This window comes from Pseudopipra pipra, chromosome 12 (assembly GCF_036250125.1).
Source record: "Pseudopipra pipra isolate bDixPip1 chromosome 12, bDixPip1.hap1, whole genome shotgun sequence".
In the NCBI taxonomy this organism is placed as follows: Eukaryota; Metazoa; Chordata; class Aves; order Passeriformes; family Pipridae; genus Pseudopipra; species Pseudopipra pipra.
The window spans coordinates 2,851,559-2,878,641 of NC_087560.1; the positions used below are offsets into that span (position 1 = coordinate 2,851,559).

The following is a 27,083-nucleotide window of genomic DNA, read 5'->3' on the forward strand; positions in this document are numbered from 1 at the left end:
TACAGAAAAACTACATTTGATGTTTTGAAACCCGTGGAATCTTTTCTTTTAAGTATCTTCTGAATAATAAAGCTTTTAAAATTTTTATTATTTTACAAAACAAACAAAACAAAGTCTTAGTCTAAAGATATGTGAACAATCCTTTTGAGGAAAAAAACTAGCAAAAAAGCCTTCTGAGGAAAACAGCTCTGCAGTAATGTACCAGAAGAGCCTCCTCTGAGGCTACTCAAAACTTTAATAAACATCATTAGTGACTTTTCCTAGATTAAGATCTCTTTAGTTTGCTTTAGTCTCAGCTGTTATAGGCTTCTGGTTCAGTTTATATTATGTTCCCTTTATAGAAAAATAACCAACCACCAAGTCTGAATTTCTGGGTTCTTTCTGGTAATGCTTCACCAAGTAAAAGTTGTGTGAGGAGCTCTACCCAACCAGCATGTTCATGAGTGTTACAGCTGGGAGCACACATGCCTGGTAGCTGTTACCTCCCTCCATGGATTAAGGATCCATTTGAGAGTGAGGCTTTTTTTTGCCCTGAAAGAACAACTAAGAAATTTCCTCTTCCACCACCAATTTCCGTGGATATTCAGAACCATCCCATCCCTTCTGAATGAACACGTGCGGGTTTGGATGTCTTTCCTTTTACCTTCTGTCAGGAGTTATTCCTTTAAAGCTGAAGTACAGCCCCCAGGAATGGTTGTGTTATTTGGAATTGTTCAAGACTGAACTGAGCAGAATTCAGAGGGACTGCCTGGCCCAGGCTTGCTGAGCACACTGCAGCAAGGAGAGAATGCACTGCAGAACCCCAGCTCGGGGCTGAGATGCCTCAGCAAAGCCAGAATGCTTTGGAAATCTCGACTTGGGCTCCTAAATATTTTATTAAGACTGAGGTTCTGCATAAATTATTCAGTGTTCTTAGTGCAGGGCCAGCGTTTTCCAAAATCCAGCTACCAGTTTAGAAGTGGATTTTCCACGTCTGATTTCTGCCTTGGAAGTTTACAGTTCCAAAGGTAACACACAAAAACCTGCACAAATCCCACCCAGAGAGGATTTAACAGTGGAGGTCGCTGGAACAAGTCAATTAGAACAAACTGAGATCATGCTACAAAACCTTGATCAGCTAGAACTAAACAAAGCATCGTTCTGCATGGCTCCATTAACAGGGGTGGGTTTTGAATGACAGCATTTCCTGATGTAATTTGGGATTTAATTTCAAGGTACCATTCCAGCAAAATGACCTCATTCAACACGCTCCCTTCACCTGAGACAGAGGCACAGAATTCTCAGGCTGCCTGGCTTATCCAGGGCTTTGGGGCCAAGCACAACCCACCTGCAGCTCCCACCACTGCCCTCTGCCAGCTGGATGCTACTTCCCACTGAAGCTGTTCCCACACATCAGGCCAAGCTGGAAAGCAAGAATCTGAAAATTCCATATATTGGAACAACAAAGGGAAAGCTTCCCTTCCTTCAGTGTTTCCATGCTTGCAATCACAGCTCTAGTGAGATTTATCTTTGCAAAGCCAGGCAAGCAAAGTGCGGGTGAGGTAAAATAATGACTGATGGAAGTGACAGTCCTTCCTGCTGGGATGAGTCACCAGGAGCAAAGCATCCCATCTGGATTTGCTGGCACAGCCATCACTGGTTTTATCTAAGTGGTTTTGATAGCAGCCAGTGCATACAGTATCATTTCTTATTGTAACTGCAGAAACTAAATGCCACAGCTAAATCTCTCCACTTTTATCGTTACAAAATGCTCTTCTGCCAATCACACACCAGAAAAGCTGTTTGTTCTGTTACCACAATGATGCTGAGTGATTAATGGCACTGCTGACTGTGATACTAATTGCCATAGGTTTTTCTTTTGTTTTGTTTTAAGGGAATTTGGAATTAGCCTTTTCCTTCCACAGGCTCTATGTTTCCTTCTCTGGTAATTAGAATTTCTGCTTGCAACTCATACTCCAGGTCAAATACAGTCAGATATTTGCTGTCATCTAAATTCTTTCCTCACAGCAAAATTTTGAAAAAATACTAACAATAAAACTGAAGTGAATCTATAAACTCAGCCTTTAATATGATAATAAACCAACGATTTCTATAGAGAAAATGTTGTACAGAAATTCTCACTTGAATAAGCCTTACAGGATACACTGGTTGTCCTGTGTAATTAGGTTAGAATCTTCTCTCTCAATTTAAAAAACTATGAAATTTAGGTTCTAGGGTATGATATATTTTGGCCTTAATTCTGCAGAGTGATTTCTAATATCATGAATTGCACCAAGAGAATATGAACACTGTTTTGCAGCAGTCATATTATCATGAGATTTGGGGGGAAGCTATTCATTAAACAGATTATGTATAGGGGCAAATAAAAGACATCTCATATTCTGTTTGTATTCCTATTTTTTATCACTATTGTTCAACTCCTGTAACGTTGTCAATGTTAAGTTTTTACTCTACAGGGCTTATTAAACTTTTAAAAAATAAATCAGCTTTCTATAAACTTGCAAAAATAAGCCAGTTAGCAAACAGCTATATATGTAAATTGTTACTATATTATCCAGGTAAAGGTATTCCTTTAGACTTCAGCATATTTACTTATAACCCTTTACACACATATAACAAGCCAAAGTACTTTTAAGTCTGGAAGCCACATTCACAGCTGCTCACAAAGATTTAAACAAACATTTTTTGGCAACTAAACCAGTCAGTAGCTCAGACTCAGCCTTCAGCCAGAAGCCACATTCTCAGCTCCCAGAGCTCTGCTGCTGGATTCAGGAGGATTGATACCATCTCCTCCTCCCTTCCTTGGTATTCCCATGCAGAGCTTCCTCCCATTACGCAGCTTCTCCACTCCCACCCTGCTCCTGGGTACTGTTGTACCACGTGTGTGAGCTCACCATGTACTGGAAGTATTTTTATTAATTAGTTATTTCTAATGGTTTAATGTATGAGAAATGTTCACTGCTGAAGATTCTGCATTCACAGTATACATTATCAGATAAGCTGGGGTTTATGTGAGGCCTAATTTTAGAGAACAGTATGTTCAAGGTGCAAGGCTCTGGCTCTGGTCAACCACGTCACTGCACTTCAGGCCCACTTAACTTCCCAAGTTTTTATTATAAAACTATTGCATGATTTTGGTGCTTTTGTCCCTTCAAAAATGTTGAAAATGTCTAACACCCAATGAAAAGTTCTTAAGAATGTGCAGATGTGGACCCAAAACACTCCCCAAAGCAGCTCTGATGCAGAGTAAGGCTGGGGGAATGTATGGAGCTGGGTTGTCCTAGAGAACATGGAACAAAAGCTGAGGGAGGTGGGAATTTCTCAGTGTTGGAACAGGGATAAATATTTAGGACACTTCAAAATAAACCTTCAAAATAAAGCACCCTGCAGACTGTCTGCAACAAAGAACACAGCCAACAACGGGGCCGCGCTCAGTAACAGCGTCTGCTGAGTCCACCCAATTTCCCTGCCACTTCCATGCTTTTTCCAAAAAGCAATCCCACCCAGCTGCTCCTGGGAGTGCTCTCACAGCCCTGCTTCCAGCCTCAGTGGCTCTCAGGAAGGCTCAGGTGTGTTTGGCCCTCGCTGTGATGACCCAAAGCTCTGCAGCTCCTTCCTCTGCTTCGCTGTCCCTCCGAGCACATCGTTTCCAGGCTCCCCTACCTCCAGGCTCAGCCATGTGGCAGCAGCATTACTTCACAGTTCTTACAACACAGTCTCCACCTCATCATTAAACTCCTTTCTCTGCTTGCCTTGCCCAAAGAAGCATTTTGTAAGACACAGGTGTTTATCTCGGGCAGCACTGTGTGCAGAGCCCCATTTGCACGAGGACCTCCTTTTTCCAACACTTTTGTTGAACTGCCTTTCCTAACTATTAATCTGATTTAATACACAAAAAAAACAGGCTGAAGTGGAAAATATGCATTTTCCCAAGAGGGAACTTTTCCATAAATTTTGTTTTAATCTTTCACTGCTTGCTTCTCCTGAGGATGACTTGGTGAGTTCCTCCTCTAAAATCCTACAGTTTGGTTGGTTGACTATTTAAGTAATCCACAATAAAGTGGATGATAAAACATCCTTCTTCCAATCAGTGTCTATCTTTGACTGCTTCATTCTTGGTGACAAGTGTCCTAAATATTTATCCCTGTTCCAACACTGAAAAATTCCCACCCCCCTCAGCTTTTGTTCCATGTTCTCTAGGACAGCCCAGCTCCATACATTCCCCCAGCCTTACTCTGCATCAGAGCTGCTTTGGGGAGTGTTTTGGGTCCACATCTGCACATTCTTAAGAACTTTTCATTGGGTGTTAGACATTTTCAACAGCTCATTGTGGCATTTGAATTCAAGATGGAATCATTAAGTATTCATCTGACAATTCTTCTGGCAGCAAAAAGCAAGGGCTTAAATTACCTGTGGGTACCTCTGAAAGCTGTAATGATTCTGGCACTTTGCCTAGAAACTTCAGAAACCAAATATCTTCATCTGGATCCTGTTCATGAGAAACCCTTTTCCCATTCCCCCTGCATCCTGCAAGAGCCAAATCCAATATTTTAAAACAGAGCTCTGGGGACACATTGTAGGAGTGAGCCCAAGACAATAAATTTAGAATCACAGATCTGCCCTAGAGTTCTAGACAAAGGCAATAAAGTCACTCTGACTTGGATCAACACAGCACCACAGTTCTGACAGCTGAGCAGCTCAACAGAAATCTGTGAGCAGCACAGGAATGGCCAAGTAGCAAATACTGCACCTCCAGACTCTGAGGAGCTGTCAGTTGTTACCCAAGACATTCTGAAGATGTTTTCTCATTTTTTTTTACAGCATAAAGGAAAAAAACCCCACAGTAATGACACACAACATTAGTTCTTTAAACCCTCAATTTCTATTACATTTAAATTCCTCCTATAAGAAGGAATAAAGAAGAGAGCCACAGGAGGTCCTCGTGGTCAGAAGGACATTGCTGTCTGTGATGGCTGGTTACCTTATTTACTAATTACTCCTCTATTCAAATGAGGGCAATATTATAATACACTCCTTATTAATTCTATTTAAAATTTCCCTTTGCCCTCGAAGAACAGGTTAGATTTAGCTGCTAATTGGTTCTCATGGCCCTTATGAGACTCAAAAAGGGGGCCACGGATCAGCCCAGACATGTTCCTACTCTTGCAAAAGGGGTCAGCTGATTCCACAATCAGTTTGCTCTGCACAGTGCACAAGAAGCCAGTCTTTCCCAAATCACTCAGACAACTTCTTCTCTCCCCAAGGTACATTTAAAAGCAAAACAAATGCTTAATAAAGAACAAAGTAGTAGAGATAAAGTTAGCAGGTGAGAGCCGTTTTACCGTATAACACACTTGGCACACACCTTCCAGGAGAACATCCTTACTTGCAAAAGAGAGAACTAAAATAGTTTTTTCCCTTGTTAAGAATAAATATTCCCAAAAATCAGGTCAGTTATTTTGGTGACAGACCAGTTTTACGGATAGCTGGGAACTATGTGGTTGAATAGGAAGAAAGGAACAATAAAGCCAGGCTTTTTTATTCCACCCAAAAAGGCTCTATTCAGCAGTTGGGAGAGTACTACAACCCTGCCCTGACCTTGGGACGGATTTTCTGGCTCTGTTCTCCCCTGCACAGCAAAAACCCAGACCTGGAGCAGAAATCTTCCAGTAGCTGCCTCTGTCTGGCTGTTTGCAGGGAGTGCAGCACACTGAGGTCACAGAACTCATTATTTCATCTCTTCCTCATTTTTTAGGTCACACTGATTCAATTGCAGCCTTATAAAAGGTCTTTTTTAACTCTTTCCAGCTTGCTAGGATTTTATTCTCTTTATCTAGTCCTTTCTACCTGGAATCCTGCTTCCAGCACACAGGAAAAGGTATCTGAGTTTGCTACCTCACTTTAAACCACAGCAGGTAAACAACACTATTTACCAGGATAACATGCCCTGACTTCTTCCAAAAAAATAACACAGAGGTTTTATGCCAAGGGCTTTGAATACATCATAAGTATTTGGAGTTCTAGTGCCTGTGATATTCTTTCACTAGAAATTCAAAAACAAACAATGCTCTACATCTTTCTAGTACAGGAAGTTTAAATGTCCTGTTTGCTGTGAATGCAAACCACTGTATATTTTTAAATTCTCCTCTAGCTTTTTTTTCTTCAGCAAAGAAAACACAGAAACTTTTCTTTTTTGCTTAAGCATGTCACAAATAGAGGCATGTGTGGACTGAAATAGAGGCATTATTACTGATTCAGCAAAATCCTAACTTTCCTGAGTCAGAGGGTACATGTGTCTATACTGATCACAAGTCAAATACTGTTTTATGATCTTTGGACAGATTAAACAGAAAATGACAATTCCTGTACTAACTGCATTAGGATTCCAGAGGCAACACCAACACATTCAAAACTTTTCAAAGATTTCTTCACTTATTCCTGTTCAGAAAACCTTAAATCTTTGGATTGCTCCTTATGATTCTTATACAGGATTACAAAGCCCAGAACAGAAGAAACCATTATGATAGAAATTATCCCAACAATCCTTTACCTGAAAGGCTCAAGCAGATCTTCCAAGAGACATAACATGCAAGTTGTTGCCTAAAAAAGTGTGAAGTTACATTTAACTTAACAGAAGACTAAGTAGCATACAACAGTTCAGTCTCTGGGAATGAATAATTAGTGCTTAGCAATCCTGACAAACTTCCAACAATCAGAAGCTAAAATATTTCCCGTGAGATGTCTTGCTCTGTTTTTAAAGTAAGTATTTCCAGAAACTCTAGAGATGGGCAGCTTTCTCTAACAGGAGACACCACTCCAGAGCAACAGGAACAAGAATGTTTTCCTTTTGTGCTGCCTAGGACAGAAAGCAGACAGCAGCCAGTAGGATTATCTTACATGTAAAAGGCAATATAAGCATTAAAATAAACTGTTCTAAAATTCAGTTCTCTGAGAGATGGGTTACCTGGATAAGTTCTGTTGCCTTTTTGGGGGAGATGGTCTATCACAAGGATCCGTTATCATCTAAGGATTAGTCCCCCAAATCCAGAAGGGAAGAGACCTACTTCCATAGCTGCAGGTAGGGTATTTCTTTAAAGTCCATTCCAAGTAGATTATGTGCATTGTAAGACATGCAGAGCAACCACTACTGAACTTCCAGAGTCTTTAGTGCCACTCTGACCATCAGAGACACAGCAGGGATGGCACAGGAGCACAGGCTGTCAGCTCTTGATTCCTGACTGCCTGGACTTTGCTGTTCTCTGGTATTTGAGGGTGCCTGTAACCACCTCTGGTAGAAAAGCCACTGACCACTGAACACTCTGAATCTTAAGACTCTACAAGCTGACCAGTATTTTCAGCTACTCTTCCATATCTTTGCTGTGAGCAGCTGAGCCCCAGGAGCTGAACAGCCCTGTCAGAGCTGCTGGACACAAAGCCCTGCTGAGCCCACCCCGGGGCTAAAGAGCCTCTGTGCTGTAAAATAAACACTCTCCAGCCAGATATATGCCAAAAGGATACAAGCCACACAGCCCATACTGAAAGATGCTGTCAGGTTTAACGTCACAGTAGAAGTTAGCACAGGAGAATAAACCCATTTAGACCCTTCATTACAATTTCCTCTCATTCCAGCCTGAAAAGATGCACCTTCTTCTGCACTAGAGACACCATTAGGCAAAGCTGTGGCTGCAGTACAAGACAAACTCAAGTTGTGAAAAATTGGTAGGTCAGTTTATTAAAATAAATGCTCAAGCTACTTTACCCATTTTCATGGCTTCCTGAAACACTGCCTGCATTTTCATCCTGGGGCTGTTTGGTGAGAGTCTCTCCACTGTTAGGCATCCTGACAAAGCCTCCAAGGCTGGGCACAAATATGCTACAGGACTGTGCGGGTCAGGCAGAAATAAACTACTTGGACAACTGAAGAACCCAACAGTAAGGGGTTATTTGTTAAAAAACCCACCACGTAACACAAGAGGAGGAGACTGCAGCCACAAAAGCTGTTTCTTTCTGATTTTAACATGCTTGAAATGTCGCAGTGCCTGTGAGCTGCTTACTGTTAAACTTTCCTTTTAATTCAGTTTTCTTTAATTATCCATGAGAAGAATTTTAATGAGTCTACAATGCTTCAAGATGCAAATCTTTTCTTCTGCCAAGATTTCCGACAACCTCGTTCACGGAGGTTGAAGCAATTCTAAATTTATTAACTCTAGTTTCGAAAAAGGACGTTCAGTGAAGCTATTTTCTTAAAGAAACTGCAGATTAATTACATTAGGAAATGCCTTCAAGTCAATTATACCTATGAAGCCCAGCACTGCAACAGCCAAGCCCCTCCTCCAGCATCACAACTACACCAGCACTTCCTCGGCTTCACCAGACCTGTCCTGTAATGTGGAATTTTCTACACATGACTGAACAAATTACTGCCCAGGATGTAAGAAAGTCTGGTGCAGCTACTTAGGCCACTGCTACACTAGTCAACAAAACAAGATCCAGAGAATGGCTCAAGCCACCCACTGTGAGCACCTTCCCTGGGATGGTTTGGTCTGTGTGCAGTGGAATTCCCTGAGCCAGGGGATAACCTGGAGATGGTGTTAATGGTTACCCTGTCTGGAGAGGAGGAGGGATGTGAGCCATGCTGTGCCACAGCCTTCAGAGCCAGAGAACATCATCTGGAATGTTTAATTTACAGTTCAAACACAGCCACAGCGATTAGGAGTATCTAAGACTAGTAAATGTTAACTTTATACAAAGATGTGGATTTTATTCCAGAGTATCTTACACCACATCCAGATATGTGATTGTAGACAATGCAATTTGTAGTGAAAAGAAAGAGAACTTTGCAGTGAGATCTAAGGGGTCTATTCTCACAGCAGAAACTTGCTTTGAAAATACCCAAACACAGAACAGGGGATATTTCAATGGTAAAAATGCATCATCTCACACAGCAAAAATTCATTTTTGTCAGGATTGATTTAATTCCTTCAATTTGGGATAATCCTCCAAGCTCTGACTTTGTTCCAATGATTCTTTGCAGGAAGCTGCCTCAGGTATCTTCCCTTGGGCTTGCAACCAAATTTGCAGTAATATAATAAAACTGTTGCAAGAAAACGAATTTTTTTATTCTTCTGATAATCTAAAATGTTTTACATGCTACATGAAGGAATCCATTTAGACAACTGCTCGTTACCTTGCTTGGGTTGCATGTTGGGTGTTGAGTGGCCAGGTAATAAGCTGGTCATGGCTAAAGCTTGTACTTTCAGCAAATCAACAGAAAACCTCAAATATACCTGTCTTCCACACACACTGTGTTTAGAAAGGATTTTTTTGTTTTATCTTGATTTTCCTATAATCTTCCTTAAACTTACTGTTGGTATTTTGACACAATCAAGGATTCCTCAATGATAAATCACTTCCTCCATAACAAGGGTAGTTGCAGGGCTGGCAAGTGGGGAAGCAAGGGGGATTTACTGGGGGGAACTGGTGGAGAAGAGTTGCTTTTGGACTCTGTATCACGTGACTGTAACAGAAAACTCACGACTGTGACAAACTGTAGGTTTCCAGCTACAAACACTCCTGTCCCTTGAACAATAGGCTCAAGCTGTAAGAAACAGCTCTACACAAAATCTGCCTTTGTAGTTCTGGTACATTCCTAGGCACCCTTCAAGCTTCAAGAAATAAACCCTAACAAATGAGGCTGGCAACTTGTGTAGAATTCAGCAGGAAAGGCCTTCACCTCCAATCATTTTTCCATGCTGCAGCTTACACGGTGCTCTGATCCTTTTCCTTTCTGCCTAGACCTACCTGCACACGAGCTGCAACAAGACTGAATTTTTGTGGTGGGCTGGGCTGCTTTTTGCAGCCACAGGTCAAGATTTCTGGGCATTGCCAGGCACACGAAGCTGTGAAGGACCAGAAGAGGCAAACGGAGCTCCTGCACTGCTCACACCCTCTGCTCTGCAGTTACCATCGGTCTCTCTCACAAATTTGCAACCGATACCTCAGAGTTGAAGACCCCGTCCCCACAAACTTGCACCGTCACAAGATCCCACACAGAACTACTGGAGGGGCCCAAACAAAGCCACGTTGTTACCAAGGTCAGCGAGCAGCCCCGGCGTGGGTGGAGCGTGGCTGGGACAGGATGTTTCAGGTTTAATTCACAAACGCCGCTATGGCAACACGACACTCCCCCAGCTCTGCACTCCCCCAGCTATTTACCTGGGAGGCAGGAATGGGAATGTGGATGTTTCGCCATAAAACCTGGATTTCTTTAAAATGAATGGAGGAGTTCCCTAATTCTGGATGCTCCTTGCTGTTCATCCCAGTCAGTTTAAGCAACCGTGTGATAGCCCCCCCCCCTCCTTTTTTTTTAAGTCGTGTAACTGGTAACAAATCTCCTAGTGTAAAACAATGCTTTTTGGTACAAACATGATATCATGATATTAAACTGGCAGTCCCACTGTTATTCCAGTCTTCCAGCACTGAGTCTAGAAAACCAAACCCTCACCCCACGACAGCCACCAGTAAAACATCTATATAACCTTTACCTTTCCTATTTCAAAGGCTTTGTTACACTTCTTTATAAAATGGCACCACTTCTAATCTTTCTTTCATTATTTTCAATCAGTTCTCTCAGAGCCTGGCAGCTTTTCAACTTGCTACTAATTGCAGCCCTCTGCCTGCTACGTTCCTCAAAGGCTCTTAACTGCATTTACTGTGATTATTTACAGCTTTCACACACAATACATTCACAGAGCTTTCTTTTTCCCAGTTTCTCATAAAATTAAGGATTTAATTTGGCCGCTAAAACACTGTAGCTAAAATAAAAACAAAATTAGCTCCACAGCTACTGTTAAATGAGACCAGGTTTCAGGGTTTATGAAAACTACTAAATCCAAACGTGTCTTCAAGCACTACTGTGGCAAAGCCTCCATTTAAGTCTTACTAAACAAGTGATCTCAACCCACACCTTAAAGACCAACCAATTGACACTGCTTTGGGCCAAGGATATGATGCTGAGGGCAGATTCCACAATGAAAAGTTCCAGGCAAGCAACATCTTTTTAAATTCACGTATGTTTTTTTACACTAATTCATTTCTAATTCAGATTAGAGAAAGGAGAATTTTTCCCCCTCCCTGGGTCTCCCTACACTTGCAGAACTCTAGAGAATTTATCCATACTCAAATCAGCATCCATAGGCAAAACAGAGACTGCCTCGTGTCCCTTCATCAGGTGAAGCAGTTTATCCCACAAAACCCTTTGCTCCCCACAAGCACAGCCAGCTGAATGTATTCATATTTCACCAAATTCCCACCAGCAACCTCCCTGTAAAAATGTTTTCTCTCATTGACCACACCACAGCAACAGGATTTTCATTTTGCTTTTCTGGACAATGTATTCTGCTTTCTAGGGAATTGTTCCCCAGAAATACAGAGAAAAAGACAGTAGTTGGTGCAAAGCTTCTGGAGTCTGAGTGCCAGTAAAAAATACCTCAGGTTTGCCTGTAACTCCCAATTTGTACTAACTAAGGAAGAGGGTTCTGGGGAGGGGGGAAAGTAGCTGAAAATGCACATCTGGAGAAAGAGGCAGCTGTTTCTGAGCAACTGGAGAGAGGCAGAACATCCTATCAGGTCAAAACAACAGTTGGTCTGAGGGCAGGCACATCCAGAAACTATTTTGCTCCTTCTTTCTGAGGAAAAGATTGGTTTAGACTCAAAGTAAGTAGCTGCATTTTCACATTTACCTATGGGTGTTCTTTTATCCTGCCATATTCACAGTCAAATTTTCTACAGGCCCAAACCACTTAGAGATGCCCAGCCTTAACCAATAAAAACTGCATTATGAAAACAGGTCTTTCTTACTCTTTCTGCATTACTAGCAATTAAAATTAATTACCACAGATTGACGCAAATTTTAATTAAATCTGCCTCAGAAAAATCCTCTGAAGATGCTACTCACTCACTGTACACTGCCTTGAAATAGCTCAAAGCAAATGCCATCATCTAAATTTTATTGCAGATACAGATCTTTTACTCTCCATCTATAGCAAAACGATTTTCCCAAGGAATTTCTGTGTAAAACATCCCTTTCAGATATTAATTCTGGGTCCAGTACTGTTAAAGGGCCATTACATGGAACTGTTATACTTGACTTTTTAAAGTACATTTTTAATAAGACTAAATATGATAGGTTAAAAATATTATTCCAGGAGTGTTTTCCTAACAGCTTTGTAGAAATTGTGATACCTGTTCAGGTTTGGATGCTTGAAAGAATCCAGCTCAACACTAAGGAAAGTCTGCTGTGATTCTAATTTCACCTTCCTGAGGAACTACTGAAGCTCTTTACACAAATTTAGTGTGACTGAGAACAGACACAAGTTTCCAGCCCTCAGATTTCTGATTTTTTTTTTCCAGGTGTTTATAATAAAAGTTATTCTTGGCACTTCCTTACAAAAATCAAGGGAGCTGCAAGAAGCTGCAATCCAGCAGATTGTCCTCTTACCTGTGTCTCCAGGATGCTGCTTTCAACAATAAGGAGAAATGGTAATATGGCCAGATAAAAGACAAGAGATGCAAACAAGTAGATTCTGGGAGTATTTGATACAGCAGAGATTAAAAGATAAATGTATAATTTGTGTAGCGTGTAAAGATGCCGCATGCTCCCAAGGTCAGGGGGGAGGCAGTGGTTTAACTCTTGTTTTGTGCAAACAGAACCCATTTCAGAATCAATTAAATGAAATGAGCAGCAGATCTAATTATTCCCCTTTTCCAGGCCAGTCCTGCCTCCTTGCAGAGCACAGAAATTCTCTGCTTGTTTTCCTGCTTACACCTACACACAAATTTGACGCCGGGCAAGTAAAAAGTGACACGGTGATGGATGTTACACGTGGCAGGAGGGAAAGAAAGGGAAAGAGCAGTGAAAGAAATCAGCTGTTCATCTGAAAAGCAGGTAAGCAACTGCTGGTTAGCAACCACAGAGTTAAGGAGGCAAAGTGTGTAGCAAAAGAAACAGAATTGGGTACAGATACCCTTGACCACCAGGTTGGTTGAGTAAAGGAACCAGCACTGTAAGTGCTGAGAAATGTGTCTGCATTGTAAAGGCACATGATGATGCAAAGGACACCCATGGACTGCTCTCTCTCCTATTTTTGTAATCCAAAACACCAACCCTTACTACTTTTCCCACTAATTCTTTGAATAAATAAGGACTTTAGTTGCATCAACTGGAACCAAAGATGGAGAAAACAAATCTTGATTTTCAAAGTCAGTGTAACCTGATAGCTCTCGCTAATAAAAGGAAAGTAAACGAAGCAGGAGGCTCAATGCCCTTAAGCAAAGATCCACACCAGCCAAGTTTTTGGCTGTTACTACTAGTAACAAATGTTAACAGTAAGAAACCACCCACCAGTCTGAGTTCTTATTCTATTTACCAATATCTACACACGCCTACGCAAGGATTTCTACTCCCAGAAATTATATACTGTCTTTTTACAACATATTATAAATTGAGCTCTAAAATTCAATATGTGCTTTGAAAGCTTCTCATCTGCTGAAATATTCAGCTACTGCAAAGCTAGTAACAGATCTATCATTTCTTCTTAAATAGAAATATTACGTTCAGGACTACAGGATTATGGTGAATTTATCTTTAAGGTGAAGACCATTACTAGAATAAACCTTCTTTTTCCCTTAAAAAGGGGATATATTGTTCTCAGCTGACAAGTTTACAGAGTAACCTACCATAGTTATTTTAGAAAATAATTTCTGTATTTGCTTGTCACTATAATTTCACAATTGCAAACCACAAATTTACGTGTTCAGCTGCTGATATGCTTGGAGAAAATAATAGTTACCAACACTGATTTCTTTCTTGTGGTTTTGAACTGTTCCTTTCACTGATATTTTGGGTTGTTCTCCTGTAATTAGCTCCCCCTTCTTCAGTACGTTCACATGTTTAATACAAGCAGGTTGCACTAATTCAATCTTCTAATAGGGTTTACCTGAAACACAATAGGAAGTTCATTATAACAGCACCAGAGCTTTAAATGATGACAAATTTTCATTCAGATCCCACATTGCTTCCCCCCGTTTTCTTTTTCCCCATTTCCCACTGTTAGACAACACAGGAGGGCTCTGCTTCCCAGTCCCCCTGACTCCTAACCTGTGCTGGAGTTGGCAGGGCAGGGCACTGCAACCTTTGGGTTACCATAACCAGGGGAGATGCTCTGGCTTTAAAAAACTGTTCCCAGGAGTGAAGAGCTGTTTCCTGGAATAAAAAAGTGGCTTGTAAGCTACTCAGCTCAAGTTTAAACAAAATCTGTTCTCAGTTCATACAGCTTTTCTGTATTTTTCAGCATTAAGTTGCCATCTTCTACAAAAACATGCTTTTGCTCAGGTCCCACACCAGCACCAGTACTCTCCTTTTCCCTGAGCAGTAAATAATTAACTGGGGACCTCTGGTTGCCTGGAGAGAAAGGAAAACTACCCCAGCTTCCGAGCCTGCTCTCCGCAGGCCAGCTTGAGGAAAGGGCGAGTAACAGATACACAGCAGGGACACAGCCCAGTTAATTTAAAAGGCCCCAAATCCTGAGGAACAAGGCGTCAGGAGCACAACCTACTAATTAACCAGACCTAGTGCCCAGCCGGCACCCGCCGCCCAGCGCGGGGCAGTTCGTACCAGGGTGCTCGCCGGGCTCTGCCTGACGGGAATTAATGGATTCCACAGGGAAGGGAGGGAAAACGCCGCCGGCTGAGGCGGCTGCCACGAAATGGCCCCTCAGGCCCGCGGGTTTGCGGGAGTGGCCCCAGCGCGTCCCTCCCTCAGGAGGAGCCCCCTCGGCCCCAGCCCGGCCCGCCCCATTTTAGGTCCGTCTAAAGCTGACACAGATGGAAGGTTTCTGGCCTAGGCAGAAGTGATTGTTTCTACAATACAAAGGTATAGAATAAGGTTTTTTTAAAATATATTTTCAATTCCATAGTCACATTTTAACCCTAGTGAAAAAGCCTATCTAAAGCCTCTGTTTAACACATTTACAATGTTGAAACTTTCACTGCATATACATAGTGAAATATAAATTTTCACTGTGCTTATATGTATTACGTATTAAGAAGAGGTAAAAACAGGCCTGCATTATCACGTTAGCCTGGCTGTTAGTTCACAGTTCATACTGAGGGGCAAACTGCTCGTCAGTGCACTGCCCGTGTACAGGTTTGTGTGTTAACCGTGTTGTGGGAAAGCCAGGCCCGTCCCATCAGCTCAGCTGTGCAGACTGGGGGATTAAGGATATTCGGGACTCTTGATTCTAAAATCTGAAATTAAACCCCGAGCCCCAGCCCAGCCTCCGACCGACATTCGGCCTCAGACTCGGCCCCGGGCCCCGCCCCACGCCCCTCCCCGGCGCGCGCCGCCGGTGACGTCACGCGCGAGCGTTCCAGACCGTTCCAGTCGTGACGTCACGCGCGGCGTCATTCCAGAAGATTCGGCCGGAGCCCGTATAAAGGGCGCGGAGGGGGCGGGGCCGCGCCGGGAGCGCAGAGCGGGCGGCGGGAGCGGCGGCGGGATCAGCACCGGGGTCGGCACCAGCACCGGCACCGGCACCGGGATCGGCACCGGGATCGGCACTGGCACCAGGGTCAGCACCGGCACCAGGGTGAGCGCGGCCCGAGCGGCCTCCGCGGGGCGCCGGGCGGGGCGAGCGCGGGGGTGACCCGGGAGCGACTCGGGGTAACGCGGGGTAACGCGGCGCCTCCTCCCGCAGGCACCCACAGCCACCATGGTGAAGGAGACCGAGTACTACGACATCCTGCAGGTGAAGCCCAACGCTTCCTCCGAGGAGATCAAGCGCGCCTACCGCAAGCTGGCGCTGAAATACCACCCCGACAAGAATCCCAGCGAGGGCGAGCGGGTACGCTGGGCCGGGGCCGGGGCCGGGGCCGGGGCTAGGCCGGCGTCCCTGGGCCGCCCGCCCGCCCTGAGGCGGCGGCGGCGGCTCCCGGCGGCTGCGGCGGCCCCTGCGAGGGGCAGGGCCGGGGGCAGGCCGGGCCTCTTAGGCCGCAGGAGGGGTTGCGCCCCCGCAGAGCGGGCGTTGTTCCATCCAGCGGGCCCGCAGTTGTAATTTAAATCCTGCACCATTACATGGAGGCTCCCCCGCTCCCGGGTCTCGAACAGGCCTGCGAAGCCCATGCGGGGCGGAGGGGATGCGGGAATTCCTCTTTTTGGACGTGGTTCCTCCCAGTGTCCCCGTGGTTGCAGTAGATCAGCCTCAGAGGTGCGGGTCAAAAGAGGCAAAGCTGGAAGGGTTTTTAGTGTCCCAGTGGCCACCGTGCTGTTACAAAGGGCGGTGGTGGGTCCAGCTGCCAGCACTGCCGTGCTGGGTGGGTTTGTGTCCCTGAACAGGAAGGGTTTTCCTTAGGGAAAAATACTAATGCTGATGTACAAGGTAATAACCATCCCCGGGGGATCGCTGGGCTGCACGTGGTTGGACTGTGTGCAACAAAAGCACGATCTCAGCACAGACCCTCTCAGCTCCACGTGTTGGCCCGGAGGGTAAATGGGCACCACCGTCTGAGAACTATGGAAAACTGTGGATGGGATTGTTTGTCTAAAAGCTGGTTTGATAATACCTTAACATAGGAATAGAAACTCCAGATTTATGTCTCTAGTATACTAACTTACAGAACTCAAGTTAAACAGTAGTCAAAGGTAACCTTTTCTGCTTTTATTCTTGGCATGCCTTTTTTTTTTTTTTTTGCTTACACTACTTTACCTGATCATAAGCAAATCAAGTTTCAAATGGAAGTAGTCGTTCAGTAATAGCAAATTACGTTTAAAAATTCAGTTGGTAACCTTAGTAATAGGAAATTCTTTATAGCTATTAAAAAATCCTTGATTGTTTTGATACAGTGGGTGTTTTGATTCGTATCTAAGCCCTCGTGTTTGTGATGAGTAAGCAGCCCCAGTGTGTGGTCACATCAATCCCTGTTTAGTTGTAGCTGGATGTACCAGCTCAGCAGGCCTGGAGGATCCCTGGGTAGCTCAGGGCTGACTGGCACCAGGGCCATGAGCAGCTGGGGACCTGCAGGACTCGGGGGACAGCACCGTGTCCCTCTCAGTGGATTCCTTAGAGCTTAGAGTGGTGGTTACAACCACCACAGCCATCCAAGCACAGTCTGCATATGCTTGTAAGTTGGATGTGACTCTGAATTAAGCCCAAGTAAAATATGGGAGGAGGGGGGAGAGGGAGAAAGGGGGTGGTTTCCTGGACAAAAGTGTGCCCTTATAGGAGTTTCCTGTTGGAAACACACCAATGCTGCAGGAGGGGGCTGTAGGGGCTCGGTCTGAAGGTGGAGTTGCATATGAGAGGGTTACTTTTCCTCTTGGTCATAGCTGTTCAGAGCTTCTTTTTTCTTTTTAGTTTAAACTTATATCCCAGGCATATGAAGTTCTGTCGGACCCAAAGAAAAGGGACCTCTATGACCAGGGTGGGGAGCAGGCTATTAAAGAAGGAGGCCTGAGTGGCGGCAGCTTCTCTTCACCCATGGACATCTTTGACATGTTCTTTGGTGGTGGAGGCCGAATGAATAGAGAGAGAAGAGGTACTCAGTTCTAAACAAGTTCTAGAAACTCTAACCATGCACTTCAGCATAAAACACCGTGCTATGGTACTGCTGTTCTGCTAAGTGCACATAGTGTGGATATTGTTGCAACAATAGAATAAGTAAACTATGATTTTTCTAGTTACTCTAGCATTAAGATTCTAATACAGTAGATAACGTAACTTAGCCATAGCAATCTTTTTCTGCTAAGTTCTGTTTGTTTTTTTTTTTATTAAAGGGGGTGTGGGTAGTCTGTAGGGGAGGGGGAAATATTAGTAGGTCAGCAGTTGAATTAAACCTGTTTTAAGTTACCTTTTTCCAGATCTGTGCCTCACTTGCTCATATGCTTTGGGCAACCTGCTTCAAAGGACACCATCAACTTAAACTTCAGTAACATTAAATCTCATGAAAATATTTGGGAGAAATTCTGTGAAACTGAGCACAGAGTGCTACCAAAAGCACAGTCTGATTTTTGTCTTTTCCATGCCCAATGCCTGCTGAAGGAGCAAGTAGTGACTTGCTGTAAAATCATTGAAATTATGCTATGAAGTGGCATGGAAATTCATAGGTAGGCATAACAGCAACTTCTAAATTCAAAGATCTGAAGCTGGTAGTGTCCTTGCATCTTGCTGTTTCAGTTAAGCTTATAAAATTAGGAGTAGGGGCAGGGATAGGGTGGCTTTAATGATGCTTTGCTTAATTACAGCTCAACTTTTATGTTTGGATATAAATGGGTGCAGCTTAGTGGAAGCTGATGGAACTGCACATGCTTTTAAGGGGGTTGAGCTGTGTTCAGAGTTTGGAATGAAGTTTGCATTTCTTCAGTGAGACTGTGCATGAACATTTGTCTTCCCAACAGCTGAACAAGTATTAACCTTTCCCTTCTGTTTTTTTAAAGGCAAAAATGTTGTGCACCAGTTAGGTGTCTCTCTTGAAGACTTATATAATGGTATTACAAGGAAACTGGCACTGCAAAAGAATGTTATTTGTGCAAAGTGTGAAGGTAAAAAAACAAACAAGTAATGGTTTCAAACCCCTCTTACTTCAGGGGATTTTTCTGTGTGTGGGGGGATTGTCTGGGGCTGAGAATAAAGTGTGGAGGTTTTCTTACTTTCCCCTCTCCTTTTTCTTCTCCCCTCTCCTCCCTAAGAGTCTGCCAGGTTATTTAGAACAAGCCTCTCAAACCCAGTGATATAAAGTGATTGTTCTGATGGCAGACTAGAACTCGCTGAGTTGTAGTTAGAGGGACCTCAATTAAAAGGATCTTCATCCAGAACTTGAATGGAAGTGTCTGCTCTGTAAAACCTTTTTCAATTGCTGTGGGTAGGAGTCTAGCTTGTGTTATGCAACTCACTTTACAGTTACTAAGTATCCAAAATGACTGGTCTCCTTTGAGGTAAATCTTAATAAGGTCTTGTATCTTAGTACTCAGTTCAATATTTAGCAAGCAGATTGTTTTCCAGTTATTACTGGAATGTCTGGGTCTTGAATTTCGTATTTAGTAATTTAGTATTTAGAATTTAGTATTTAGTATTCCTTGGAAACCAGGATTTCCTGGGAGGTGAGGTGGAGCTAATACAATAAGCTGTACAAGCATTTTGCTTGAAGCTTCCAGCTTGTAGGGCATGGTTTTGGTGATGGCAACTAAACTTCATTGCTGAACTACTCTTAAGTTACCCTAAAGATGCTCTTGCAGTCAGTGAGTTCCAGCCTGACTGCTGCAGAGTAACTGTTCCTGAGGCTGAGATCCAGTCTTAACTCTTTTGTCCAAGGTTATGGTGGAAAGAGAGGGGCAGTGGAAAAATGTCCTGTGTGCAAAGGAAGAGGAATGCAAGTCATAGTCCAGCAGATCGGCCCTGGCATGGTGCAGCAAATCCAAACTGTGTGTCCAGAATGCAAAGGCCAAGGGGAAAGAATAAATCCCAAGGACAGGTGTGACAACTGCAATGGCTGTAAGGTGGTGAGAGAGAAAAAGATCATAGAAGTCCATGTTGATAAAGGTAAGAACTGTGTGTTTGTGCTGTGTCCCTGATCTCAGCCTGCACTTAGTTCTGCTGAGAATAAAGGGGTTTCTCTTCCCCAGGTATGAAAGATGGTCAGAAGATAGTGTTTCATGGAGAAGGTGACCAGGAACCTGATTTGGAGCCTGGAGATGTTATAATTGTGCTGGATCAAAAGGATCACAGTGTCTTTCAGAGACGAGGGCATGACTTAATCACAAAAATGAGAATTCAACTCTCAGAGGCTTTATGTGGTTTCAAAAAGACCATTGAAACTCTGGATAACAGAGTCCTTGTCATAACATCTAGGCCAGGTAGGTCTTAGAGTTCTAATTCTGTATATAAGCTGTATCAACTGCTTGCCTGTCTCATTTTGTCTGGACTGGAGTTTTTTGGGGAGATGGTTTGGTTTGGGTTGTTTTTTTCTAACCAGGTGATGCGACAGATTCAAACTACACTGGGCAGTAATTTCATTTAGTTGGTTCTTTGTCATTCTTGTCACTCCTTCTACAACATGCAGAGTTACAGCTAAAGCTGTCAAATGCTGCTTAATAAACCTCAGCCTCAGCTGGTGAATAGCCAGGAAAATATTAGAGGCGAGAATCTTAAATTATCTGTTCATTCAGACTGAAGGCTGTGCCAAGAAAAGCTGATTGCTCTTTGAGAAAACTGCCCAAATGTCTTGGGTTTAGTGCTTCTGAGTCTGCATTCTTTCTGTGAACTGCTTGGACTGTCCCTGAGGGGCTGTGACAGCACTGCCTGTGCACAGCCCTGCTCTGGGTGGCTGTGAAGGGGCTGTCACATCACACGAGCTCACTCCCAACTCCTGCCTCCCTGCAGGTGAGGTGATCAAACACGGTGACCTGAAGTGTATCTACAACGAAGGGATGCCCGTCTACAAATCTCCAATGGACAAAGGCAGCCTCATTATCCAGTTCTTGGTAAGTTAAATACTCCTCTGTAGCCACAACACTTGTGTTTGCACCAGGGGTGAGAACTTCATTAGAAATGTCTACAATTGTAGGTCCAGTTTCCAGAGCACTACTGGCTCCCTCGGGAGAAGCTGTCTCTGCTGGAAGCTCTGCTTCCCTCCCGAGAAGATGTGATGGTCACAGACGACATGGATCAGGTGGACCTTGAGGATTTTGATCCCAACGAGCAAACCTACCGGAACAGCGCGGGAGAGGCGTACGAGGAGGATGAGGAGGGCCCAAGAACAGGAGTACAGTGTCAGACATCTTAAAGCAAGGTGGAGGGGATGGCATCTACCATGTAAATTTTCACAATGAAAACTGCATGGCTGTAATAGCCACTGCTTGTGGTTTTTGTGTTCAGCAAATTGAGTTGCTGCGCTGTCGGTATCACCTTTTTGTAACTAATTTATATTGTGTTCTTGTAGTCTTTCTATATAAAGCCAATGTCACACAGCTGAGAGCCAGCTGAGTTGGTAAACATTTTCCTTGCTGTGAAGGTTCTCAATTTATTTCACCTCTGCTATTTCTAAGACTTGGGCAATATGGATAGAGGCTAAGTGGAGTGTCTTATGTAAATACTTTCATACTGGAAAATTAATTTCATAGAATAAAACATAGCAGAATAACTTCTAATAAATAGTACTTCACATTTTCTCATGCTTCTCTTGTACTTTCTGAGCCACTCTCGAGCCCCCTTTACTTAAGGAAGTTATTCTAAGCTCTGACTCCTGTCCCCTAGTGTAGCTCATTGTCCAGGGCAGCTGCACCACGAGTACCTGTCTCACTCTGTATTTCAGGAGCATTCTGTGCATGCCCCCTCCCTACCTCCTCCCCTTCTGCCCTGGGTTCCCCTGGGTTTACAGGAGCCTTCCTTCAGCTGCTTCTCTCTTAAGTGTGACTCGAGGTTACAAGCTGTCCTCTGCTGTGTTACATACAAGCAAATACTTCCAATAAAATTGTGACCTTTCAGAAGCTCCAGCTTTGTATTTCAGCCTTCCCTAGAAAGGTTTTGACTTCCTCCTAGGCATTGTGTACTTGTGCCTTAACTGAGATGAATAAACCAAAACCCCAGGCTGTGGGTCCAGTGCTGCTGTTTTATAACATGACCAGGTCCCACAGTGCCATGATCACATTAAAGCTTTTTATACCTGTTTTCTAGCAGTGTTTGTATTAAGTGAGGGTTGGAAACAACTGGCACCTTCTGGGGCAGTTAAACCACGGTGAGTGAGCTCAGTGTACCCCACAATTGCTGAGTCCCTGGGACAGCATCAGGATGAGCCCAGGCTGTCATTCCCCACTCCTCCACCCCAGCTCAGCCCATTTATTCTGCTAAAATAAGACTTGGCCAATGCTCTCCAGCTCCAGTCTATTTATGTAGAAAGGCAGGGGAGATTAACTGAGCAGTTACTTCACCCATGACTGTGTACTTCCAAAAATACATTTTTCCAAGGCTTAGACACGAGGACTTGCATCCATAGCTTTTATTTTAAAAAAGTAAGGCTTTTCTCTCATGCTAAACAAAATCAAAATTGGATATAAATGTATCTGGGTTTGCAGGTCAGTATGAAATGGTTTCATCATACTAAAAAATTACATAGGACAGGAGCAGTCCTTGAAACTGCCCCAGGAGTTCACCAGAGTCTGAGTCAAGACATCTAAACTGGACAGTCGTAAATATGGATTTCTTGGTCATCTCCAACAGATACAATTTTGGACCCACTTCCGTTGTATTTCACTCCCCAGACCTGCAAATAAGATACACAAGGTCATCAACAGAGGACAAAGAATGTCTTTGTGGCAGTTTTATTTATTACAATGAGCAGAAGAGGGAGGATTATTTAAAATTCCATAACGGAGCTTGTGGTGCAATTCTGGTTTCTGCTTTGCCAGCAGGTGAGGCTGATGGAGCACAGAGGGACACTGCCATCTAGGAGCATGCCAAGCTCCTACAGCCCATGACAATCTAAAGATACTTGAAAAAGGCTGCAAAGCTGCCTAAATCAACCCCAGCATTTTCACTCTTGCCCACGCTGTGGCCCTTTCTGAAAATAGTATTTTATAGTGCAGGAAAGAGGGGAAGTGTTCTTCATGCAGACTGATCACCCTGAGGGGCTGAAGAATAATCTGGTTTGTCCTTGGGCTATTTGAGAGAGACAATTCCTTAGCAGTGCAAAACTTAGCAGAATTCAGGGCAGTCCTCTGATTCCAGACAGTTACACCAACTCTGAAGGGACATGAGGGAGATGAAGGGACCCAGCACATCCACGTGGGATTGCACAGTGGGGGTACTGACAACAGTGTATTTGGGGCAATTTTGTGCACTCTCTTGCATTAACACCAAAACCCAGCCTTCCCAACAACTCTGCCTGCCCCAAACTTCCTGAGATTACAGATACCAGCTAAAACAACAGGGGGAATCAAATTCCACCAGGTACTTTCATATTAAAACTCCCACAGCTGTAGGTAACTGAAAAGAAGGTTATCAGCAAAAAACTACTGTGGAAGAAAGAGCTCAAATAAAATCTGGAATAATTCCCTTTGTTAAGTCTTGCTCAGTGATCCATTAAAATACAGCATTTTTCTATTTTATCACCTAACATTTGTCAAAGAGTAAATGGCAGAAACCTAACTTCTCCCCTCTCAGGTTTATTAATAATAATATTAATAAATATTAACAATTATTATTTATTAATAAACAAACACCTATTAATTGAGCAATAAATTGAAAAAATCCCACGGTGTTACAGACATTTGGAAGAGGAAGAAGTCCCAAGTTTCAAGGCTGCTTTCAAGCACTGCTTAGATAATTCCATCCTTTTAAATAAGTATTTCCCCCCTTACACAGGCCCATGGTGTACAAGTGGCAGAAACAAGACCACAGCCAAAGGTAACAAATACAGCCTGGAAAGACTCTTGGCCACTCAGAATTGCCCTTATTTGAGCCTGAAAAATGTTAATTACTTGGAAGAGATCAACCTACACACTTGCAGTATTAGGTCAATATTAAGGGACAAATAATCACAAACACTTCTGAGTCCCTGCATTACTGCAGCCCAAAGCTGCAGCCCCAGGGGGAAGCACAGATGTGCACAGCTCTTAACAACTCAAGTTCTCCTGGGAACAGTGACCCAGGGAGTCACAGTCATACCTGGTCCTGGTGGTCAAAGAAGGTGTGAACGCAGGTCCTCGTCCCAGCATCCCAAACTTTCACACTTTTATCAGATGAACTGAAAGAAAAATAATGCTGATCAATATTTAAAGTAATAAATTAACTACAGTTTAATGCAAACACTAAAAGGTCTCCGTGGTAGACACAAGGAACCCTCTTTCACCCCTCTCACACAGGGATGAAGTAGCAAAGGAGAGCATCTTCTGCCAGGTCCCAGTCACCTTTAAAATACAGTTACTGTTCCAATATCTGCAATGTGAAAATGAAGACTCCCATTTTGGCCAAAAAATTCTTTCAGGCAAGTTCTCGGGATAAGGAAACTTCTGTTCCCTCCACTTGGCCCCCCAGCTGCCTGAGCTGCTTTAAGAATTAAATTACAGTTCAGGTAGATTAATGTACTACTACCTTTGGCTGCACTTTTTAATTCAACAGCAATTTTTCAGCTATTAAGAATTAAACTGCCCTTCTCAGGTGTCTTTCACTTGTGGGGAACTGCACTGCAGTGAGATGACTTATACTATAAAATACTATTCACTACAACTGGTATTGGCTCCTGAGTCTTTTACTGTGTTTTATTCCATTATAGATCCCACTGCAATTTGTACACATTTACTTTTTATGATCCATCTCCCTTTATAAACATAAAACCATTTTTTTTTTTTCAGTGAGCATAAACAAGTTAAAAGTCCTCAATACCTGGAAACAAAATGGGTGTCATCAGGACAAAATGCTACATTTAAAACCCAGGATCCATGACCACTTAACGTGCCAGCCAAGTTTGCATGTTGCCTGTGGAAAGAACAGATTTGAACATTTGGTTTGTGGATTCCAGGGGGAAAAGCTACAGGAATATACTCGAGCTAGAGCAGTCAGGAATGGTTCAACAGAAGGTGATCTCTGGACACTTTTACAGCCAAACTGAGCTGGTGTTACCACCCATCCTGCTTTTCAAACAACACACAAATCAGTCACTAAGAGGACAAAATAGTTTCACCATGAAGAGGTCGAAGCAATGAAGGTTTAGGGGAGTGAAGATCACTGAAGCAGAGCCTTTTCCTCCCCAGGGTCTTCAAAGGTTTTGCACAGAAATAGGTCACAAATGTAATTTCTTGGGTACAGAGCAGATGTGTAAGGAGGGTGAACACAAACTCACAGGACAGACACACAAAACAACCAGCCTGGTCCCTACAGGGCAAATATGAGGAAAGTAATTTGTTTCCAAGTTATGGCTGTCACCTACCTATGCATTTTAAAAACTAGCTGAGGATGTAGCATGTTATGATTTAAGGTTATCTGTCACATAAAGAAGTCACCAAAAGCTGAAGGGAGTTACAGAGAGCAGAGGGTCTGATGTGTTTTTTGCAGTCTCAGCCTGTGTCAAAGCTGCTCTCCTGTGAGCACAGCTGGCAGAGCCCAACTTACACGTCGTAGATTTTGATATATCCATCGTCTGAGGCCGTGACCAGCAGCTGAGAGTCAGGGGAGAACGTCAGGGAACGGATGGGCATGGCATGACCTGCAATTCAGAGAGACACAGGGCTCACAGTGCAGCCACTGCTCTTACTCAGGACAGCTGCACCACCACAGCACCCCCTGTTCAACCTCTGCAGCCTCTGCACCCCCTGTTCAACCTCTGCAGCCTCTGCAGGCCTCTCCCACAACACCAAATGGAAAGGGACAGCCATTCTCAACTTTGAAGGCATCTCCAACACAAGAGCATCTCATTTTTTTTTCAGCTGTGGGTCCTTATTAGAAATTATGTCATATTTTCTAGGATGATTTCATATTGAAGTGGTTGGGTTTTTGAGGAACTAAACTGGGCAGAAACCACATGAACGTTAGAAGCCCATTTATCTGTTAGAAAATGCACGTCTTCTACCACATAAAGTGTCCAGTTCTTTTTTAGAACAGCAATAAATTGCTACAGAACTGATACCATGAGGAAAATCATATGCCTGGCAGCACACATTTGGCTTAGCTTGTTTCCCTCTGCAATGCAAGGAACTACAATTTAAGAATTTAGTGAGGCATCACTGGCTGTGTCTTTTGAAAGGGATTTATGATGCAAGCCCGAGTTTACAGTTTGCCTCTAACATTTTAAGTGGTTGAAGTTAGAGCACATTAAGTAACTAAATACTGTCTAATGGACAAAAACATCCACTCATTTATGCCATGGCTGTTGTAGCTCATTCTGACTTGCACTGTATCCTTTCATTTTGTTGAGGAAGGAGGCCAGAACTCGGGGATTGCCAACACCAAACCAATACCTTCGAGCGTGTGCAGGAGTTTTCCAGTTGCAATGTCAAAAATATTGATGATTCCATCTATTGCTCCACTGGCCAAGTATTTTCCATCTGGGCTCTGTAATACAAACACAAGAAGTGTGACTCAGCATCTGTGTGCATTTGTGCTGGGGAACTCCTGACATTCCCCTGGCAGCTTTTCACAAATAACGATCTCCTCAAGATCCCTGGGCTCCAGAAATCCTTGTGATGACTTATTCAGAATAGGTGTATAAGCAAGATCAAAGTGTATTTCCCATATATGCAGGGGGGGGAAAAGTCACACAATTTGTGCTTGGAACTACCACAGTATGGCTGTCATTTAGTGTTACGTAGAGATAAACTGACAGATGGAAACAAAAATATCTATTTACAGAGATACCTATTTACAACACATCACTGTGACAGCAATTTCACATGAGAAATTATCAGTTGTGCTTCTTACATAGGCAATGCTAAGGATGAACTTCCCTCTGGTGTCCAGGGAATATTCTTTCTTTCCAGTTTCAACACCAAAAATATTTACTTTCCCCACATGGCTTCCTGTGGCCAGGTACTGGGAGTCAGGTGAAAAAGCCAGGGACCAAGCATCAACTGTGTCAAAAAGAAAAAATGAGTTAGCTGGATCCCTGGCTCCTGTTTCTAGTTCTTATTCAACACTGTCAGCTCTGTGTGCATCTGTTTAGATATTTAACCCTCTACCTACTCTTAATACACTCAACTCTACTCATACAACTTACCCCTTCTGTGTAATTAATGGAGCACAGCTCAAGCCATTTATTTATGTTTAGTGAAAGATTACATTTTTTAGTAAGACCCTGATCTTATTAGACCCTCCTGGAACAATAAATTGAGAACTTAAGACTGCCTCAGTTAAGTCTAAATTCCTACTTTTCCCCTAGTACAAAAAAAATTATAAAACTAGTGAAAGAAAGCAACACTGGTTATCCAGCAAAGCACAGAAGGTGCAGGAGAAATGCAGATACACAAACATAACACAGAGCAACATTCCTGCAACTGAAGGTAAAAACCCAGCATTTTTTATAGCAGTGCAATGTATTTATCT

General features: G+C 43.2%; 3 protein-coding genes across 12 annotated transcripts in view; 1 reads left to right on the top strand and 2 right to left on the bottom strand.

Moving 5' to 3' along the window:
* Positions 1-14,784, bottom strand: part of ACSBG1 (acyl-CoA synthetase bubblegum family member 1) — a 42,986-nt gene extending 28,202 nt beyond the window's left edge. For 3 of the 9 annotated variants that reach the window (XM_064668398.1, XM_064668399.1, XM_064668397.1), the window contains exon 1: positions 7,760-7,922. In XM_064668398.1, coding sequence (XP_064524468.1) covers positions 7,760-7,839 — 80 coding nt within the window. In that variant the 5' untranslated portion in view covers positions 7,840-7,922. Of the gene's footprint in view, positions 1-7,759; positions 7,923-13,850; positions 13,998-14,158; positions 14,264-14,674 lie in introns of those variants that run through there. The other 6 variants (XM_064668404.1, XM_064668403.1, XM_064668402.1 and 3 more) reach the window with 4 other exon arrangements.
* A 673-nt stretch (positions 14,785-15,457) lies between these two features.
* On the top strand, positions 15,458-21,218 carry DNAJA4 (DnaJ heat shock protein family (Hsp40) member A4). The gene is made up of 8 exons (XM_064668412.1): positions 15,458-15,647; positions 15,756-15,902; positions 17,412-17,592; positions 18,491-18,595; positions 19,365-19,592; positions 19,676-19,906; positions 20,433-20,533; positions 20,617-21,218. Exons 2-8 carry the CDS (start codon positions 15,771-15,773, stop codon positions 20,833-20,835), a joined length of 1,197 nt encoding a protein of 398 aa, XP_064524482.1. The 5' UTR covers positions 15,458-15,647; positions 15,756-15,770; the 3' UTR covers positions 20,836-21,218.
* An 814-nt stretch (positions 21,219-22,032) lies between these two features.
* The window catches only part of SKIC8 (SKI8 subunit of superkiller complex), a 110,115-nt gene continuing 105,064 nt past the window's right edge, over positions 22,033-27,083 (bottom strand). For both annotated transcript variants that reach the window (XM_064668415.1, XM_064668414.1), the window contains 6 exons: positions 26,463-26,611; positions 26,003-26,096; positions 25,158-25,251; positions 24,432-24,524; positions 23,715-23,793; positions 22,033-22,311 (listed from right to left, as the gene is read on the bottom strand). In XM_064668415.1, the coding sequence (XP_064524485.1) occupies positions 22,222-22,311; positions 23,715-23,793; positions 24,432-24,524; positions 25,158-25,251; positions 26,003-26,096; positions 26,463-26,611 (599 nt within the window). In that variant the 3' untranslated portion in view covers positions 22,033-22,221. The remainder of the gene's footprint in view (positions 22,312-23,714; positions 23,794-24,431; positions 24,525-25,157; positions 25,252-26,002; positions 26,097-26,462; positions 26,612-27,083) is intronic.

Excerpts from the sequence above, each read along its gene's own strand:
- DNAJA4 (XM_064668412.1), top strand. The coding sequence starts at position 15,771 with ATGGTGAAGGAGACCGAGTACTACGACATCCTGCAGGTGAAGCCCAAC. Across the intron at positions 15,903-17,411 it reads ATCCCAGCGAGGGCGAGCGG|TTTAAACTTATATCCCAGGC; the intron begins GTACGCTGGGCC and ends TTTTCTTTTTAG. Across the intron at positions 17,593-18,490 it reads AATGAATAGAGAGAGAAGAG|GCAAAAATGTTGTGCACCAG; the intron begins GTACTCAGTTCT and ends GTTTTTTTAAAG.